Source organism: Ictidomys tridecemlineatus, chromosome 8 (genome assembly GCF_052094955.1).
Source record: "Ictidomys tridecemlineatus isolate mIctTri1 chromosome 8, mIctTri1.hap1, whole genome shotgun sequence".
Lineage (NCBI taxonomy): Eukaryota > Metazoa > Chordata > Mammalia > Rodentia > Sciuridae > Ictidomys > Ictidomys tridecemlineatus.
In genome coordinates, this window is record NC_135484.1 from 23,069,530 (window position 1) to 23,088,000 (window position 18,471).

Consider the following 18,471-nt stretch of genomic DNA (forward strand, 5'->3'; position numbering starts at 1 on the left):
CCTTGGAGATTTAAATCCCACGTTCCACACCAAAAAACAAAACAAAAAACCAAAATCACACAATTCTGGTAAGGTTTTAGATGGAAATGAAGAAGTGATCCTTCTTACATAGTGGCAAAAATCTTGGCTAAATTGTATTCTAGTGATGAAACTGGATATTTGGCAGGGGAGATTTTTCAGCAAATACTGAAGGTGAAGCTTGGTTCTCCTTAGTACTTATAGTAAAATGTAGAGAGGGGGAAATTAAGAAGGATTTATTAGGCCAAGAGGAACCAGGAAATGGGAGACGTGGGGAAAATTCTTAGTTTATCCATACTGAAAATATTAGAATGCTTGTTTTACAGAAAACACTATGGGTATGGCTGAAGAACCATTTAATAAAGAAACTAGGGTGCAACTGATGGAATTGATCAGCTGTCTAAGCAGAAGCCAGGAATAAAAATGGAATTTTAGCAGTAAAAACATTGTCAGTTAGGACTAAAGTGGATTGAGAGAGACAAAGTGAAGGAAGGCTGTCATCCTTCTTAGATCACATAGAACCTAACCATAAACTGCTCAGTTGTAAATATGTGTTCTTCCTCTTTAAGGGTGGAGCTATCACCTCTATTTCAGTGTGCTAGATTGCTTCCATCCAGAGTCATAGGGATAGAGCCACTTGTCCTGGAGTCTTGTGGGCAAAACTTCAGGGATGATATTACCACACCAGTGGGTCCAGAGGGTAAAACACTGAATTAAAGAGGATTATTTCTAAGTTTAAAACCTTAATGGAATTTGCCTTTGCTAGGTTTTAGATATGCTTAAGACCTGTCCCTTGTTTTTCTTTCTGATTTCTCTTTTTTGGAATGGGGATATCTATTCTATCGATGACTGTCCCACTACTGTAGTTTTTGGAAACATATAACTTGTTTGGATTCATAGGTTCAAAGCTGGAGAATAATTCTGTCTTAGTATGAATTGTACCTAAAATCTCTCTCATTTATCTGATTCAAGTGAGACCGTGATGTTGGAATGAGTTAAGACTTGGGGCACAGTAAAGAATTACTGTATTTTTCATGTGGTAAAGACATTCCAAGGACCAGAAGCTGCAGACTGAAGTGTGTCACCCCAAGTTTCATATAGTAAAGCCTGTCAACCCGATATTACTATCTGGAGAGAGTCTTCAGAACATTAAAGTCAAAAGGGGACATAGATAGGGCCCTTATCTGACAGGACTGTGGCCTTATAAGAGGAAGAAGAATGGAAGAGGCTCTCTTTTAGGCATGGGGGGACACAGCAAGAACCATATGAAAGCCAAGAGAGAGTTCTTATCAGAAAGCCAATCCTGTTGGACCTTGTTCTTGGACTTTCTTGTCTCCAGAATGGTGAAAGTAAATTCCGTTTGTTTAAGTCATAAAGTCTGCAGGAATTTGTTATGGCAGCCCAAACACATTAATACAATAGAAGGTAGGTTTAGAAAATAAAGAAAGCGAAATATAGTGTTATCAGACAGTGGTGAGTCTTGTTGATTAGCTAAGAGTCTCAATTTTTTTCTTGTGGTAAACTAGAAGTAATATACATGAGGCCTGGTATGATACATACCTGATTATAGTCAGTATTAACATAGAAAAGGAAGTAGGTAAAACATTCTAAAATATTAATTGGAAAGTGAGAAAATTAGGACAATATACTTAAAATAATCAATTTCTACTGTAATGATGAATAACCCCAAAACTTAATTCAGAGTGGTCAGGACTCAGAACACTCAAGTTCTGGTTGTCTCCTTGTGCTTTTATGATCTCAGGCAGGCCACACATGACGATACCCAATTTCTTCTGTAAAACAGGAATTATATGAACTAGATCTTAGGAATTTTTGAGGACATGAAATAAAATATGTTAAAAAATGATTTGCAAGTTTTATTGCACTGTAAGAATGTGAGGCATTTATTATATAAAATTACTAGAAGCAGCATTTCTTTTAAAGGATATTTTTCTAGTTTTCTGGATTTTTAAAAATTGTTTTAGTTGTTGATAGATGTTTATTTCATTTATTTATATGTGGTGCTGAGAATCAATCACATGCCAGCAAGGGCACTACTGTTGAGCCCCAGCCCCAGTCCCAGTGAAGAAGCATTTTGTATGAAAAATTACTTTAAAAATTAGGCAAAAACAGATGGTAAAATATACTTCATAAATTGATAGGAACAAATTAACTTGAAATGCTGTATGAAAGAGATGAACAGTAAAATAATTCACACTTAGTATTCATATGTAAAAGTATGATTTTTTTCACCACATTAAAATTCTTAATAATCTTTGAATAAACAAAACAAAGATTTTCCCTAATTCCTATTTTAAAAAAATTCTTATAAGGTAATAATTTATATGTAGTGAAACTCATCCTTTATGGGTAGTCTTAAAAGCTTATACAGTGTATAAATACCACCACAGCTATAATACAGGATATTCCCATCATCCCCTAAGTTTCCCGTGCTCCTTTGTAGTAAATCTCCTTCCCTATTCTCTGGCTGCTTACTGATCTGATTCTAATCCTTATAGTATTGCCTTTTTCAGAACATTACATAAATGCAATCATATAATAGGTAGCTTATTGTGTTTGGCTTTTGAGATTTAGTCCACATTGTTGTGCACATCTGTTGTGTACACCTTTAACTGTTTAGTATTTGAGTGCAAGGATATGCTATAATTTTTTGACTCATTAAAACTGATGACATCTGGATTACTTCTAGATTTTGATAATTACAGATAAAGTTATTATAAACATTTACATATAGGTCTTTGTGTGAAAATACATTTGAATTACCCTTGGGCAGATAATTAGGAATGAGAATGCTAGGCCTATATGCTAAATATATGTTTAATTTTTTATGAACGTACCAAACTTTTCCCCTTTTTTTATGAGCAGTATATGGGAAATGCAGCTGTTCAGCATCCTTGTCAGTAATTCTATGAGTCTGTAAAACTTTAGCTCTAGGTTCCAGTAGGTGTGTTGGGAATCTTGTTTTGTTTTTGTTTTTTCAGAATGAAGATTTCTGCATGTTTCTGTGTGCTTATGTGACCCCCTACTCATTCTTCAAATGATTTGTCGAAATACTTAAGATAACTCATATTTTGCCAGTGGATACATACAACTCTGTACAAGTATGCACATTGTTATATTAAAGTGTAACTCAGGACTGAAAAATGGTAAGTACTATAAATATGAAGAAATTATTGAGATTGGCTAAAAGAAGTAAAATACCACTTATTTTATCAGTGCACATTCATTTAGTGTGAATTGACTGAGGAAAAAAAAAATTCCATGGCAAGAGATTTGCATGAAAAATTAGTGCCAAAGAGCATCTTCAGGACCAGGGCAAGCTGGTTTCACAAAAGATTTCCAGGAAGCATTTACAGAGTAGAGAATTCAAAAGCTATTTAGTCTGTTCCAAAACAGAGAAAAAAACTAGAAATTTTCAAAATTTTATGTGAGAAACATAATATTGACAACAAAAAGAAAACTGTAGACCAATTTTAGTTATAAATGCATTGCAAAATCCTCAAGGATACAAGTGTAGGGAACTGAATCCATCAATAAAATTAAAATATCACAACCAAGTGAGATTTGTTGCATGGTGAAAACTCGTTTAACATTAGGCAATCTTTCAAAAATTCTCTATAATAACATAAAACATAAGGAGATGAATCATATTAGAGGCCAACTAGCCAGTGGCTGGTTGCCTGCTTTTGTAAAAAAGGTTTTAGTGGAACACAACCATGCTAAGTTGTTTACATATTGTCTATGGCTGTCTTAATACAATAGCAGTAGAGTCAAACAACTGTAACAAATCATAGTCTACAGTTTAAAATATTGTAACTGATCCTTTTTGAAAAATTTACTGACTCCTGCATTAGATCATTGTCACAGATGAAGATGTAACAAAACATAAGGAATCATTTGGAATTTTCTCAGTTTAGAGAACAGGATTGTTCTTTTTGGAATGGTCTATTATCTAGAGGTCTAATCAATTAAAAAAAAAAGTGAAAAATGTTTTTCCTTTCTGTTCCATCATACATTATCTAAAAGGTCAAGTGAAATAAGACCTTCATTTTTTTTCATAATTAAATTTTGTAAAACCCACTTACAATGTGATAAAATTTTGCTGTCTGTATAAAGTTAAAAAATGACCTCTATAAAGATACACAAAAAACTAAACCTAATGTTTACTTATTTGAATTTTGGTAGGACTTAGGAATATGGGGCATGGTGTGGGTAGAAGAAAGTTTCTTTGTACTTTTCACATACTCTGTAATTATTGAACCATGTATTACTTACCTACCATCCTCCCAAACTCCTGCATAATTCAAACATGTATACAAAAATAATAATTAATTATTAATAATAATATTCTTTGTTGTCTGGAAACATTTTATAAATTATGAATACATTGCTTTTCCTACACAGGAATAGAATTTGATTATGATATAGGAGATAAGCTGGTGTGGTGGTGGTACATCTGTAATCCCAGTGGCTCAGGAAGATTGCAAGTTCAAAGCCAAACCTCAGGAACTTAGCAAGGTCCTAAGCAAATAAGTGAGACCCTCACTCAAAATATAAACAATGAAACAAAACAAAAAGGGTTGGGGTTGTGGCTCAGTGGTTAAGTACCCCTGGATTCAATCCCTGGTACCAAAAAAAAAAAAAAAAAAAAAAGATGTAGGAGATACTTAAGTCATTATGTGCACATGTGAATACATATTATAGCAATTTGGCCTTAATCTCTCATTGTCCCCAAGTTTATGATTTTTATACTTGATTTTTAAGGATTTTAGACTTTATAAAAAAATTAAAACTGTACCAATTCTTCCTAGAAATTTTGAATAATGTTTTGAAAAATATTATCTCACTAAATAATTTCACTTAGACTATATAAATACGTACCATTATCTTCATCAATTCCAACAGGGCCCGCTTGAGGAGTCTCTCCATTCTTTAAACAATTATGGATATATGTTGCCTTCCACCTTGCATATTTTCTGTGTTTCACATTCTAAAAGAGAGTATTTTTATATTAATATTAGATAATGGCAAAAAAGTAAAAATATCAAGCATTTAAGATAGCCTATATTATATTTCTGAGATAAAACCTATTTTTATGTCATACAGCTCTGAAGTGTCTGGTGATCACCCCACCCAGTTGCTGATTCTATTAACCATCTAGGGCTTGACAGACTCCATTTAAAGCTATCTTCATCAAAGAACATGCCCAGTTCTTCTATACAGTGTCACATTTCAGAAAAAGTCTGCAGGGAAAATATGAGAGTTTTCTTCTAGCAAAATTTGCAACTCTTATGCACAACAGAGAAAGACACTAAATGGAATTTTTAAGATTAAACATAAAATAGAATAACAACAAATTAAATTATTTTCACTAAAAATCTGTGCAAATCTATGAAAACTAAGATGACACAGTTGTTAAAACATACATTAGACTGATAGCCAAGTAAACTAAACTTTTAACCTGTCATATGCTACCTAATACCTCTGAATCTCATTAACTCAATTCTAAGGGGAAAATAATGCCTCATTGTAGTATTGTGAGGGGAACTGAAAATATCACTTAAGAACTTGCTAGCTGCCTCTTTCCTAAATTCCATACATTAATTCCTGTCTTCTTCCAAGTCTGATTGTATTTTGTTTCACTTTACCAACAATCTTACCAAAAGAAACATCCACATTTAAAGTCTTTGCTTTTTTACCTTTCTGTTCACTCAGTGGGAAGGGGTTTGCTTGCTTTCTTTTCTGTTTAGTTCATGTTTCCTTGTCAGAGAATTTTAATGTGATGGTGCATTTTAATGACAGGGAGTCCACGTGTGAGCAGCCTGTATGTCACTAAACTGCTCTTGCTAACGTCACCACCAAAAACCTACTTCACACTGGCAAATCTAATGGACATTTTCCAGGTTATCACCTAACCAAACCTATCAGCAGAATACTAGAACCTGGAACATTCCAATTGTTGAGAAATACTCTCTACTTTTGATTTTTTGACAATCTTTCCTCGGTTTTCTTTCTACTGTCTGTGTCTACTTCATGCTCTATCTAAACACCAAATAATCTAAAGTACCCTGTTGAAGCAGAGATTGCAAACTAGTGGTTCAGTCAATGCTGATTCTCACAGAATTTAAAGTATGAATTGCTTTCCATATACTAGGAAAATTATGGAAATCCACATTTCTCTTTTAAAAAATGGGAGTTCTAAAAACACTGAGCCTGCCTTACTTGGTAATAATTACCTGAACTGAACTGTAAGTATAGTTCTCTTCAGTTGATGTATGCTCATTTATACTCATTCATTCTGGTTCTCTCCCTGTTCCCCACCCCCTCCTTCCCTTAGTTCCTTGTTGCTTATCATCAGCTGCCACCTATTATTTCATATTGGGCTGCCTTTATTCATTACCTATCAGGTTTCTACAAGGTAAGAAAAAGGTATCCTCATATAGTCTATTTTCTTATCTCTCCACAATCATTCCCATGGCTTTAAGTACTATGGACATCTTTATCACTCTTAAATGTCTGTACTTAGCCTGAATTTGCTTCTGGCAAATATCCAACTATGTGACATCTCCAATTGCATGTTCATATACAACTAAATTTAATTTGTCTAAACTTTTCTCTTGATTCTCTCCCAAACTCTCCTACTTGCAGGGAATTTCATTCTCTTAAGTGAGAAATATGTGAGTTATTCTTACCACGTTCATACCCACCCACCTAATCCTATTTCCCCAGTTCCCTCACTTAATCCACTAGGGATTCAGTTGTTTTTGCTTTTGGAACATACCCTGAATTGCTCTTATTCCCACTTTCTCTGCATTATTCCCCTAATCTGTCTCCTTACGTTCACTCTACTCCTGCCCCCCATCTTCCTCACTCAGTACTCAGGCTGTGCCTTTATAAAATATAAATCCCTGCCTATCAATCTTCAATGGCTTTCCAATGCACTTAAGATAGAAAACAAACTTGTAACCTGAGCTACAGGAGTCTATTCTACATAGTTCTTAACTGTCCAGTCTACTCTAATGTGTATCCTATTCATTCAGTACCACCAGCCAGGAGGATACATTTTTTATCTGTGTACATGCCAAGGTCTACACCACCTCTTCTCCATCTGATTTCCTTTTTTTTTTTCCACATGTCAATTCACTCCTATCACTCCTACTCAACTCACCCCTTATATATAAGATCAAATGTTACTTCTCAAAAATATTTCCCTGACCATCCCAACCTAAAAATATTCAGTAATTCTATCTTTTCTATGACAATATTTATTACAGTTCATAATTATATACTTAACTATATGTTTTTAGAGTATTCTCCCCACAAACACACACTTACCATATTTTAGAAAACAAACTCAAAAAAGGCATAGTTCACGTCTATTATTTATTACAAGAACTTGACCTTGGTTTCAGCACATAGTAGCTGTTAAACAAATATACACATTTCCAACATATAATAGTTTGATTTTAATGGAAGTTATTCTGTTCACTAAACATATTTATTACTTCTGTGTTAATGTAATAGATCATAATTTTTGTAGTATGTAATGGAATATTGGGATTAGAAAGTTCAATTAAGATTATTGATTTAAATGTATGAATTGCCAAGATCATTGTAATGTCATGTGTAGCTAATAAAAAAAATAAAATTTAAAAAGAGATTATTATACAGTTAGATAGAATAATTTGAAATTTCTAGTGTTTGACTGTTTTTGACCTACAGAATAGTATTATATGGTTCACGTTTTTCTTCCATTTCATTCTTTGGGAGTAAAGAGTAGGTACACTGAAGCACTGAACTTTTTTATTCTTTAATTTTTCAAAATCCTGAACAATTGAATTCAAGTTCCACAAATGTTACATTATTTCAAATTTAAGATACTCCAGGTTTAGTTGTTCACTTGAATTCATTATTTGCAAACTGATTATTTTCCTTCTTTTGAAAGAAAAAATAAGATAGGCATAGTTCACTTCAAAATTTTTGTAGGCTCAATACATGTTTGCTATTCTTAAGACCTTCAATTAGCAATATGGGAAATATAAAATAAATCAATATGTTATTTCTGTTTGTAGGGAGCTACCTGTTTTTGGATGCAGAATTAAAACATCAAAGATTACTATATGATATAATTAAGTAGGAAATATTAAATTTGTTTCTTGCAGTAAATGCATGTAAGAGTTGAGTAAAATATTAAAAAATTGGATATAAGTGATAAAGGAAACAATATTTTAGTTTGGCTTCCCAGGGTAAGCACAATGGGACAAAGTAGAAAGTAGTAGTCAGACTTCTCTGGGGAGAAGGAAAACCATGAGCAATGTCAGAAAGACAGAAATAAAGGAAATACTTCATTTGAAGATAAATCAATTTGCCATGGGTAGAAGATACATATTCAGGGCTAGTGGGATTAGTAAGATAAGTCCAAAACAAGACAAAGTTTTGAATTAATACCTTGATAGTACTTTACAGGTTATAAAGCATTTCTGTACATTTTATTCTTATTTGGACCTCATAATAACCTTGAAATATAGGCTAATCATGTTTTAGTTCCATTATGGCTTTGAGGCATTATAGGATTAGCTTAATATAAAGATACTTTGGCACCCAAGGCCCTCCACATTGTTGACACTGCTTCAGTCTTGGTTCCTGCTATTTCCATTAATTTCAGAAGGGATTGTTTATCATATGCCATCTTTTCCCACATTACCTTCCCTTATCTAACATGATTTCCTTTTCATCCCACAGTCTCTTTCTCAAGTTTCAACCCAAATATTCATTCCCAATCAGCTTCCTGCTTTCCAGTAAGACAACATTTGTCATTTATTAAATCAGGCACTATGCTAAGTGTTGAGGATTACCAGGATCAATGAGTCAGGTTTAACCATTAGAGTCCAATATGAAAGCTAGGAACTAACTGCCACGCCTAAATGTGATACCCATCTTATCTAAAGTTTGTTTTAGACAGTCTTCCATTGCTATAACAAAATAACTAAGGTAATTAACTTATAAACAGAAAACTTTATTTTACTCCTTGGAGGCTCTACTCCATGACTGGTTCACCTCCTTGCTCTGGGCCTGTCTATGGTGAGACAGCACATAAGGATAGGAGTACACAGTAAAGCAAAACTATTCGCCTCATGGCTAGGCAGTGTGGGGTAAGGAGGGACCAGGAATTCCACAATTCCCTTCAAGGGCAGGGTTCCAATTATATAAGTATCTCAAAAAGGCCCCACCTCCTAAGGGCTCTACTACCATCCTGGGGATCAAGCAATTAACACATGGACTTTTGGAGGTCTCTTATCCAAAACACAGCAGTCCCATAATAGTGCTTCATCTTTTGTCTCTTAGGGTTTTAAAAATCTCATCACTATAGAGACAAGGAAATGCCATTAAAAAGTCAAATGATTTGCCCAAGGTTACAATAATTTAGTAGTCAAGCCAGACAATCCAGGACTTCCTTTTAAGCTATGCACTTAGCAATGCAGATGGACATACATGAAATAAGGGAAAATGGGCTTTAACAGGTGTTTCAGCCAGCTTTTTTTTTTTTTTTTTTTTACTGCCCAGACCAAAAGACCTGACAAGAATAATTAGAAGAGCTAAAGTTTATTTTGGAGCTCAGGGTTTCAGAGGTCTCAGTCCATAAAAGGTTGGTCCCAATCCTTGAGTCTCCAGTGAGGCAGAACATGATGACAGAAAAGTGTGGTGGAAGAAAGTGACTCAAGGACATATCACTGAGAAGGGGGGGAAGAGGGATAAGAGAAAGGGAGAGAGAGCACATGTGCAAGTGATTTGCCAGGGACCAAAGGCACATCCCTAATGACCTACCTCCTCTAGCCACACTCTATCTGCTTTCAATTATCACTCAGTTAATATCTATCAGGGGATTAATTTGCTGATCCTGTTAAGGCTCTCATAACTCAATCATTTCACTTCTAAATCTTCTTGCATTGTCTCACACATGAGCTTTTCAGGGACATCTCATACCTAAACCAACAAGTCAAGTACTTAATATGTTAAAGTAGGATATATCTTGAAAGATAAAGAGAGCTTCACTTTGAAAGTATATGAGTACATTGTTTTGGATAAGAGTGGTCCTAAAAATAAGACAAATCTTTCCCAATCTTGAATGCTTTAATCCTTTCTGAAGACCTAAGAGGGAAAATTGTACAATAATGACTTTATAAAGTTGTCTTTTCACCTTAATAGTATATGAAGTTTAATAAAACATTAATAAGCTAGAAAGTGTTCATTTTAGTAAGCATAATTTAAAAAGTGTCCCCAAAGCAGATAAAGCAATAGTTTTATATTACAGTTTACAAAATACCTTCAGCTGGACAAACAGGAGTGAATAATATTTAGCAGCAATTTATGACAGTAGTAACTTCAAATAATATACTCTAAAATACTGCTTTCTTTAAAAAAAAGAATGCTGGTATTGCAGAATATTTTATGAGAAAATTTTTAAGATGTCAATATTCTTGAAATCTGTTAACTCCTTTTAGTTGATTAGACATCCTTTTTGGGAAACAGAAGTTGCAAAAAATCCTTTTACGTTTGTCCCTGGCCTCTAAGTTTCTGTTTTGTAACTGGATAATGAGAACCACTGACAAATATAAATTTTAGCTACTAAAGTTGGTAGCAATATACAAAGTTTTCATTTAATCCTAATTCATCTGGTTGGACTTGATATTCCTAAGAATGACTGGTAGGAAAACACTAGCCATAGATTAGATCAGATGTTTTAAAACTCAGTACATTTAAGAATGACATGAGGATAAAATTAAGGCACATACATGAATGTACACACATTCACACACACACACACTCTATCCAAAAAATTCCGACCCAATCTATAAAAAAATTTAAGATAAAATAATCTTCAGTAGTATACCAATGAACCATCGTAAAAGAGAATGTTTTGTAAGGGCTACCTCCAATTCTCCTTTTTTGATTTTCTCTTGAATCCAGCCTAGTCAAGTTTTTATCCCTACCACTCAATACAACTGCTTTTGTCAAGGTGAGATTTCTTCTCTACTGCTAATCCAATGTTTAATGTCATGTTCCCCAGTCCTATCAATATGAAAAGCTGATCACTTTTACCTTGAACCTGGGGTTTCCTGGTTATCAAGGTCTTCTGGTTTTCCTTTTACCTTGTTAGAGTTCCTTCTGTCCTTTGTAAGGACCAAAGGCTGGGAGTGCCAGACTTCATTTCTCAGATTCTTAATCTTCTCCTCCTATACTTTATCTTAATGTTCTCATTCAACTTTATGAATTTAAATACCATCTCACATGTCAACTCCCAAATTTATGTCTTCTGTTCATACCTCTCTTCTGAACCTTAAATCTTATTATATCCAACTTGACATATTACTTCTACATTGGATAGCATTCTTAAAGTTCCAAGCCAACTACTGATCTTCTGCCACTAAATCTGCTACTCCACATGTCATAAATGACAACTCCATTCTTATTAGCAGTTCAACACAAACCCTGAGTCACCTTACTACTCAAATCTCTTCTGTCATCTCTATATTTGAAATAATCCTAAATTCAACTCCTTCTTGACATGACCTCTACGTGGGTTCTGTCCCAAGTCTAGATCTAAGGAGCATGCATTATTTAGTTGTCATGTTCATTTAGACTTCAATCTGGACTACCCTTTGTTAGTTTTTCCTTGACCTTGACATTAACCTAGTTGTATAATGTCTGCTGACTTGGATTTGTCTGATATTTCTTCATGATTATATTCTCATTGTGCATTTTGGTCCATTACTATGAAAGTGATGTTTTTCCTTTTCAGTTGATTTTATGAGGCACATGATGTGGTTTGTCCAATACTGGTGGTGGCAGGTTTGATGACCTGGTTAGAGATGTATATGACAAAATTTTTCCTCTTTGATAAGCAACTTTAAGGAAATATTCATTGGACTCTATGGTAAAGATCCTTGTTTTTGTTCTATCATTTATTCATTGCATTGTATTTGTTAGTATGAACCCACAGACTCTTACTTAATGGGTTATTATTCATTACTATCATTCTTCATGCTAAATTGTTCATGTCATGGACAGTGGGAACTCATTCGAGTAGTTGCTGGGCCCCTGATTATGACCATACTTGCTTACTTTCTGGCACAACAAAGTTCAGTTGTCTAGTATTTTCTCTGACCCAACTAGAGATTTAGTCATTTGTATAGGACTCTTGTTTCCTGTTATAGAAGACTGGTATTTAAAGCCATATTCATGTACTAGGGGTAATTATTGCTACTGCTGCAACAATGCTTCTAGGTCTTTTCAGTATAGAGATTTAAAAAAAAATTTCTATACAGACTTATTTTTCTAATATATTCAAAAGCATGATTTAATATAATTCTTCCAATTCTAACCAAATGCCAAAAACACAATTTAGTCATCTCCCATTCTTGTCTGAAAATGAGAAACCTGTCTCCTTCAATATATTCATTTACTCAGTCCTTGAGTACAGAGTAAGTAGGTTTAGAATTCCTTACCTTATCAAGATAAAGTTAACAGAACTCTCCATAAATTTGGTTTATTTGCAGTATAACTGATATGTCTTGATATGTATAAATCTTAAAGTGTATGAGTTGATGTTTTGTGCCTGTGTAAACCATACTGCTATCAATATACAACACTTCTAGTTTCCCAGAAAGTTCCTTTCCAGAATTTCAATTTCCTTTAAATTTCAAGTTCCTTTCCTTTCCTTTCAATTTCCTTTGCTGCAAAAAACCCTAAAACTATTTTCTATTACTATTTTTTTAGTTACAATTTGTAATAGTACTTGATAAGAAGGGAATCACAGAAACTGTATTGACTATTCTTTTACTCAGTATGTCTGCAAGATTCATCCATGTAGACTATACTAGTAGTCAGTTCCTTTTTTGTGTCTAAGTAATAGCACAATTTGTTTATCAATTCCCCTGTTGGTAGACATCTGGGTTGTTTCCAGCTTTGGGGTATTATGAATAAATTTCCTATGAGCACTCCTGAACAAGTCTTTTTCTGGACATATGTTTTCATTTCTCTTGGATAAATACCAGAAAAGGAATTGCTGGGTAAAAGGGTGGGAGTATGTTTAACTTTACAAAAATCTGCCAAATCTTTTCCCAAAGTAGTTATAACATCTAATATTTCCACCAAGCAATGTATGAAAGCTCTTATTTTTCCACATTCTGGAAAACATCTGATGTGGCTGGTTGGTATTTATTCATTTTAGTTAATATTACTAATTTTTAAATATATTTAGTCTATCAATGACTGAGGAGCATGTTAAAATATGCTCCACATACGATTAAGAATTTTTCTATATTTTACTTGTCAATTTTTATCTCATAGAATTTGAAACTCTCATTATTAGGTGCATAGACATTTGTAACTATAATGTTTTTCTTATGAAATAGCCCTTTTATTATTGTGAAATATCCCATTTCACTTCCAATAACATCTTAACATTTACTTTACCTAATATTGTCACTTGTGATTTTGTTTACTTAGTATCTGTATTTGATGTCTTTCCCATGTTCTCATTTTCAAAATGCTTGTCTCTGTACTCGTTTCTTGTAAACAGCATATAGTTAAGGCTTGCTGCTTTCATCCAGACTGAAATTTTCTACTTTTATAATGAACTGTTAGTTCATTTGCACTTATATCACATATTAACATAGTTGTATTTAGGCCTAAAATTTGCTAGTTGTTTTGTATGAATTCCATTTGTTTTTGTTTCCCTTTCTTTCCCTTCTTCTGGGTTTAACAATAGATACATACACACACACACACACACACACACACACACACACACACGCACGTGCACACACTCACAGAGACATGCACACACAAATAAACATATATAAAATGTAGAGTTATAAAATTTTTACATAGTTATATATCTTTTAAAGAAATAAAGAAAGTATATAGTTTTTTACATTTCCACACATCACCATGCCTAGTATTCATTCCTTCCTGTAAACTGAAGTTTTCATTTGGTATAATTTTCCTTCTGCCTGAAAAACTTGTAGCTGTTGTTTACATCTTTAGTAATCATCTGTTATCAATAAATCAATGTTTACTTTAATCTTCATTTTTTGAAGTATATCACTGCTATAGATAGAATCTTGAGTTTATAGGACTTTATTTTTTCTGTGGCCACTTTATAAAAAGTTCATTATTATCTTCTGCTCTCTACTTTTTTCAAGACTTTCCTTGGTTTGACTAGGATGCTCATAGGTGTAAATTTTTTCTTTAAAAAGTAATTAATTAATTAATTTTCTTTCCCCTCCCTTTTTTTTAAAAACTCCTCCCTGCTTTTTTAAATCCCTCTGCTTTTATTGGTATAGGTGTGATTTTCTTTATGTTTATCTTATCTAGTATGTACTGAACTTTTGGAGACTGTAACTGATTTTCCATACAATCTGGAAAATCTATGGTCATTATTAAAGTATCTTTTCCTTTTCATTTTCCTTATACTGCACCTTTTGTGGAACTCCAAATGTGTATTTTAGATTTCCAAATATAGTGGCAATGATACATAATGCTTAGGTATTTCTGCATAAGTTCATTTAAATATAGAATAAATACATAAGATTGATTAGGGCAGTTTCTGTTGAAATTCTCATCTATTTGTTGATATCTCTAAATACATTTTACAAGAACATTAATAAACAGGATTATTATTCTTTATTATATTAATTATTCCTTATTATATAGTAAAAGTATGGTTCAGACTCAGGTTACAAGCCAAAATAATTTTAGATTCTGGAACATTTAAGATTATCATATTAGCATACTCAAATGGTAAAGTTTATGCAGTTATTCCAAAATGCCAAAATCTTGGAAATCTAAAAAACTTCAGGTCCTAAGCATTTTGAATAATGGATACTTAACCTGTAACACAGAGACTGTATTTAAAAAATTCACAGCAAATTAGGTTCATATTTTCTTTCTAAATTTTAATTTTTCTAATAATCCATTTATTCTTCACATTTTATAAAAACAATCACTCTGAAAATGATTGGGAATTAAAAAGTAAAAATTTTAAAAAGTCTTATTTGTATATTTTATCATAGAGTGTTTGAGGAACATTATTCTGGACTATAGTACCTGGGACATGGTACTCATATTTTTATGACCCTCCATTTTCTCAGTATAATTCAAAGATGTGAAAGGTGGAACATGATGTATGGAAATGTGTAAGTACAGTGCCAGGCAAATGGCAGGTGCTGCACATGGTCCCTTTCTTTCACTTCATTAGTCAACCAAGTAGCATCATAGTTATTTTACTTCTCTACATTAGAATATAAGCTCTGTGAAGGTATGAAAATATATTTCATTAATCTGATCCTCCCAAATTAATAGAAACAACAAATAAGGACAATATTATCTTTTACCTGCAATTTCATATTTTTTCTAAATAAGCAGTATGAAAATTTAACCTAAGATTATGATAGTAAAAAGGTAAAATGTTATCCATTCCTCAAATATTGTTGGTAGTGAAATAAATCTAAAATATAATAAAAGGAAGCCCATGAATAATACTGGATGCAGATTACATAAAATACCATTATAGAAGAAAAATAATTGTATTTTGAAGATCCCCTGCTCTAAGATATAAAATGTTTTTAAAAAAGTAATATATACTCCGGTGTTTCTATTCCTCAAACTGGGACACTGACTCAAAGAGAGCCACAAGAATACTAAAGGTTTATATAGCAAGAAATTTAACTAAAATGCTGAAAAGAAATGATATAAATTAAATGTATGTATTTAAAACAGAGATAAGAGAGTTGAGAAAGAAATAGGGGCAGATCAATTATACTTTAAAAACTAACAACAAATGAGTTGAAGACTAAGGAAAATATACACTTAGTTTTGTATGAGTAATAATATGAAGAGGAAAAAAAAATACCAGGAAATGGACCAAAAAAAATTTGGTGAGTAAATGAGACTTATTACTTTTGAGGAGAATTAGGAAAGAAATTCTGTGTACAAAAGTCTAAATATTTTGATCTACAGATAGAAAAATAAAAGGCTGACTATAGCAATGTTTGAAACATCAATCAGTCACTTCTTTAATCTGATATTTTACTCAGTGTATAAATTTATACTTAATGTTTCAGAAGGAAATGAAGAAAATGAGACATTCTGAATTATAATATAAAAAAAGTCGTTAAAGTTACAATGTAACTATAAGTAACTCTAAATAAAGGGTAAAGAATTGAGAAAATGGACAAATTCATACACAGGCCAGAATAAGATAGTTAAGACTTGAAGAGAAGGTAAAACGTAGGCAAAGCAGGCTAAAAATGCATTTTCCAAATGAAAACTGACAGGATGGTGAGCAGACAAGTCCGACAAACAAAAATTAGGACAGGTAAGTAGTATAAGTCAGGTACGAAAAACTATGATAGAAAGCCTGGAAATCTAGCAGGAGAGCCTAGACTTGCAGTGCCAGGAAACAAAAGTCCCTGAACGTTCTTTAATAAAACAATGACAGAAGAGAACGGTCTGTGAAGAAACAGAGCTCAAAATAGGAAGATAAATAAATTAGGTAAATTACACTATTTCAGCTTGTGATCCAGTGACTTTTATGCAAAGTGCTGAAATTTCAAATAAAAACCTAACTAGAAGACTCACAAACATGCTACAAATATCCTACAAAAGGCTTTAGGTGTTCAGGTTGCTTCTTCTATGCTTATTACCTTCTATTAATTTTATATTTTGTGTTATATTGGTATTTTGAACCTCCTAGTATTGTTGCTATGAGACCTGACATCCCCTTCTTCCCAGAACTTTCTTCCTTGCTGCCATATTTTTCAGGTTCTACTTATCACTAGTCAATTTTTTACCCCACACCCTTCTAGCTCCTAATTAAAAACTTTTAGTTTCTCTCTGCCTTTTCATTTTTTGGTCTGCTTTTTCATCTTCTTTATTTATTTATTCTCCTTTTCCCATTACTTCTCATGTGCCTGCTTATATAATCACAGCCTGGTACAGTTGAAATGACTGCAGTGATTGTCTTATCTAAGCTTTCTGCTTTATAGGAGAGTAATTCAATCCAGAGAGGCAAGATGACTTCTTGTTCTGGAGTTCAGTGAAGCCTGGCTCTGACAACCAGAGTCTCTTTTCTTTTTAGCATAATTTTTAGGGCCAATAAGAGACAATTGGAAGACTGAACCCAGGGCCTATTGTTAACTAGGCAAGTGCTCTCCCACAGAGTCACAGCCCCAACCCTGGAAACATAATTTAAAAATACAATAACAAAAACAATTATAATGCTCTTCTCCCCATTTTCTGATGCTATTTAAGTGTTTCTCAAACAGCATATTTTGAGGAGCAAGGGAAGGAACAATTTTGAAGAGAGTTTCGACTGTGCTGCAAATCTCTGGAATACGATGCAGTTCAGAACCACCAATGCTTTTCCCTTATAAATGAATACACTAGTTATAGAGTCCTGAAGTACATCTAAAGATTATATATTTAAAATAAAATCTGCCTACCTGAAATCCTCAAACTCATTCTTTTCCCACTTTTCTGTTTCCTGTCTTTGTCTCTGTTAGTTTTTTCAAAGTACAGGATGAAACTAAAGTGGAAGTGGAAAGGAGGGAATGAGTTACAATTGCTAAATGCTTTAAGTAACCAGTTTATACAACTAAGCTTTTTATTAGTTTTTGAAATAAGAAATTTTACAATAGTTTGTGTCTTATTTTAGGTACCTTATACTTATATCACCAGTATATACAAGTCTTACATTTACACAAACAACTATGAGAAAAGGCTAATGTCACTGATTGCTCTGTTTATCCATATTTGTAGGATAAAAAAAAAAATCACAGCTAGAGTGTATTTCTCCCTGTTCTACTGAAACAGAGCATCATTTAAAATTAGTGGTATTTTAGGCCATTTTTTTTTTAAAAGTTAATCTCAGTAATCATTATGAAAACTCCATTTCTAGAAAGGAAAAACAATGGAACAATAATAACAACAACAACAACAAAATGGAATAAAATTAAGATAAAACAAATTTGAAACAAGGATGATCAAACTAATTGGTTTCAGGATTATGCTGATGGCATATGGCCAGCCTGATTGGCACCCTTTCCTTGTAGGTTGACTTTATACGTTTAGTTAATCTTCATTCATAGTAGAAAATCCTTAGTCATGTAAGGATAAGATCACTATAGCATAATGGTTATGAAAACAGCTACATAATTACCTGTTAACTGTGTACTCACATATTTTCTAACTTAAAAATGTGGAATTTACAGGAAGGCCTAAGAATAAACCTCAGAACAATCAGGTGACAATAGGGGCTTCCCTTTCAACTTTGTTTAATTTTCTTTTTCTCTCTCTCTTCCTCTCTCTGTTTCTTTCTTTTTTTTTTTTCTGTGCCATTCCAGACCCCTCCAGGTATCTAGAGTCCCT

General features: G+C 33.1%; 1 protein-coding gene across 1 annotated transcript in view; it reads right to left on the bottom strand.

The window, feature by feature from the left end:
* The window catches only part of Vta1 (vesicle trafficking 1), a 67,484-nt gene that overhangs the window by 24,678 nt on the left and 24,335 nt on the right, over nt 1-18,471 (bottom strand). Inside the window, exon 5 of the mRNA XM_005334856.5 lies at nt 4,921-5,029. Within this exon, the coding sequence (XP_005334913.1) occupies nt 4,921-5,029 (109 nt within the window). The remainder of the gene's footprint in view (nt 1-4,920; nt 5,030-18,471) is intronic.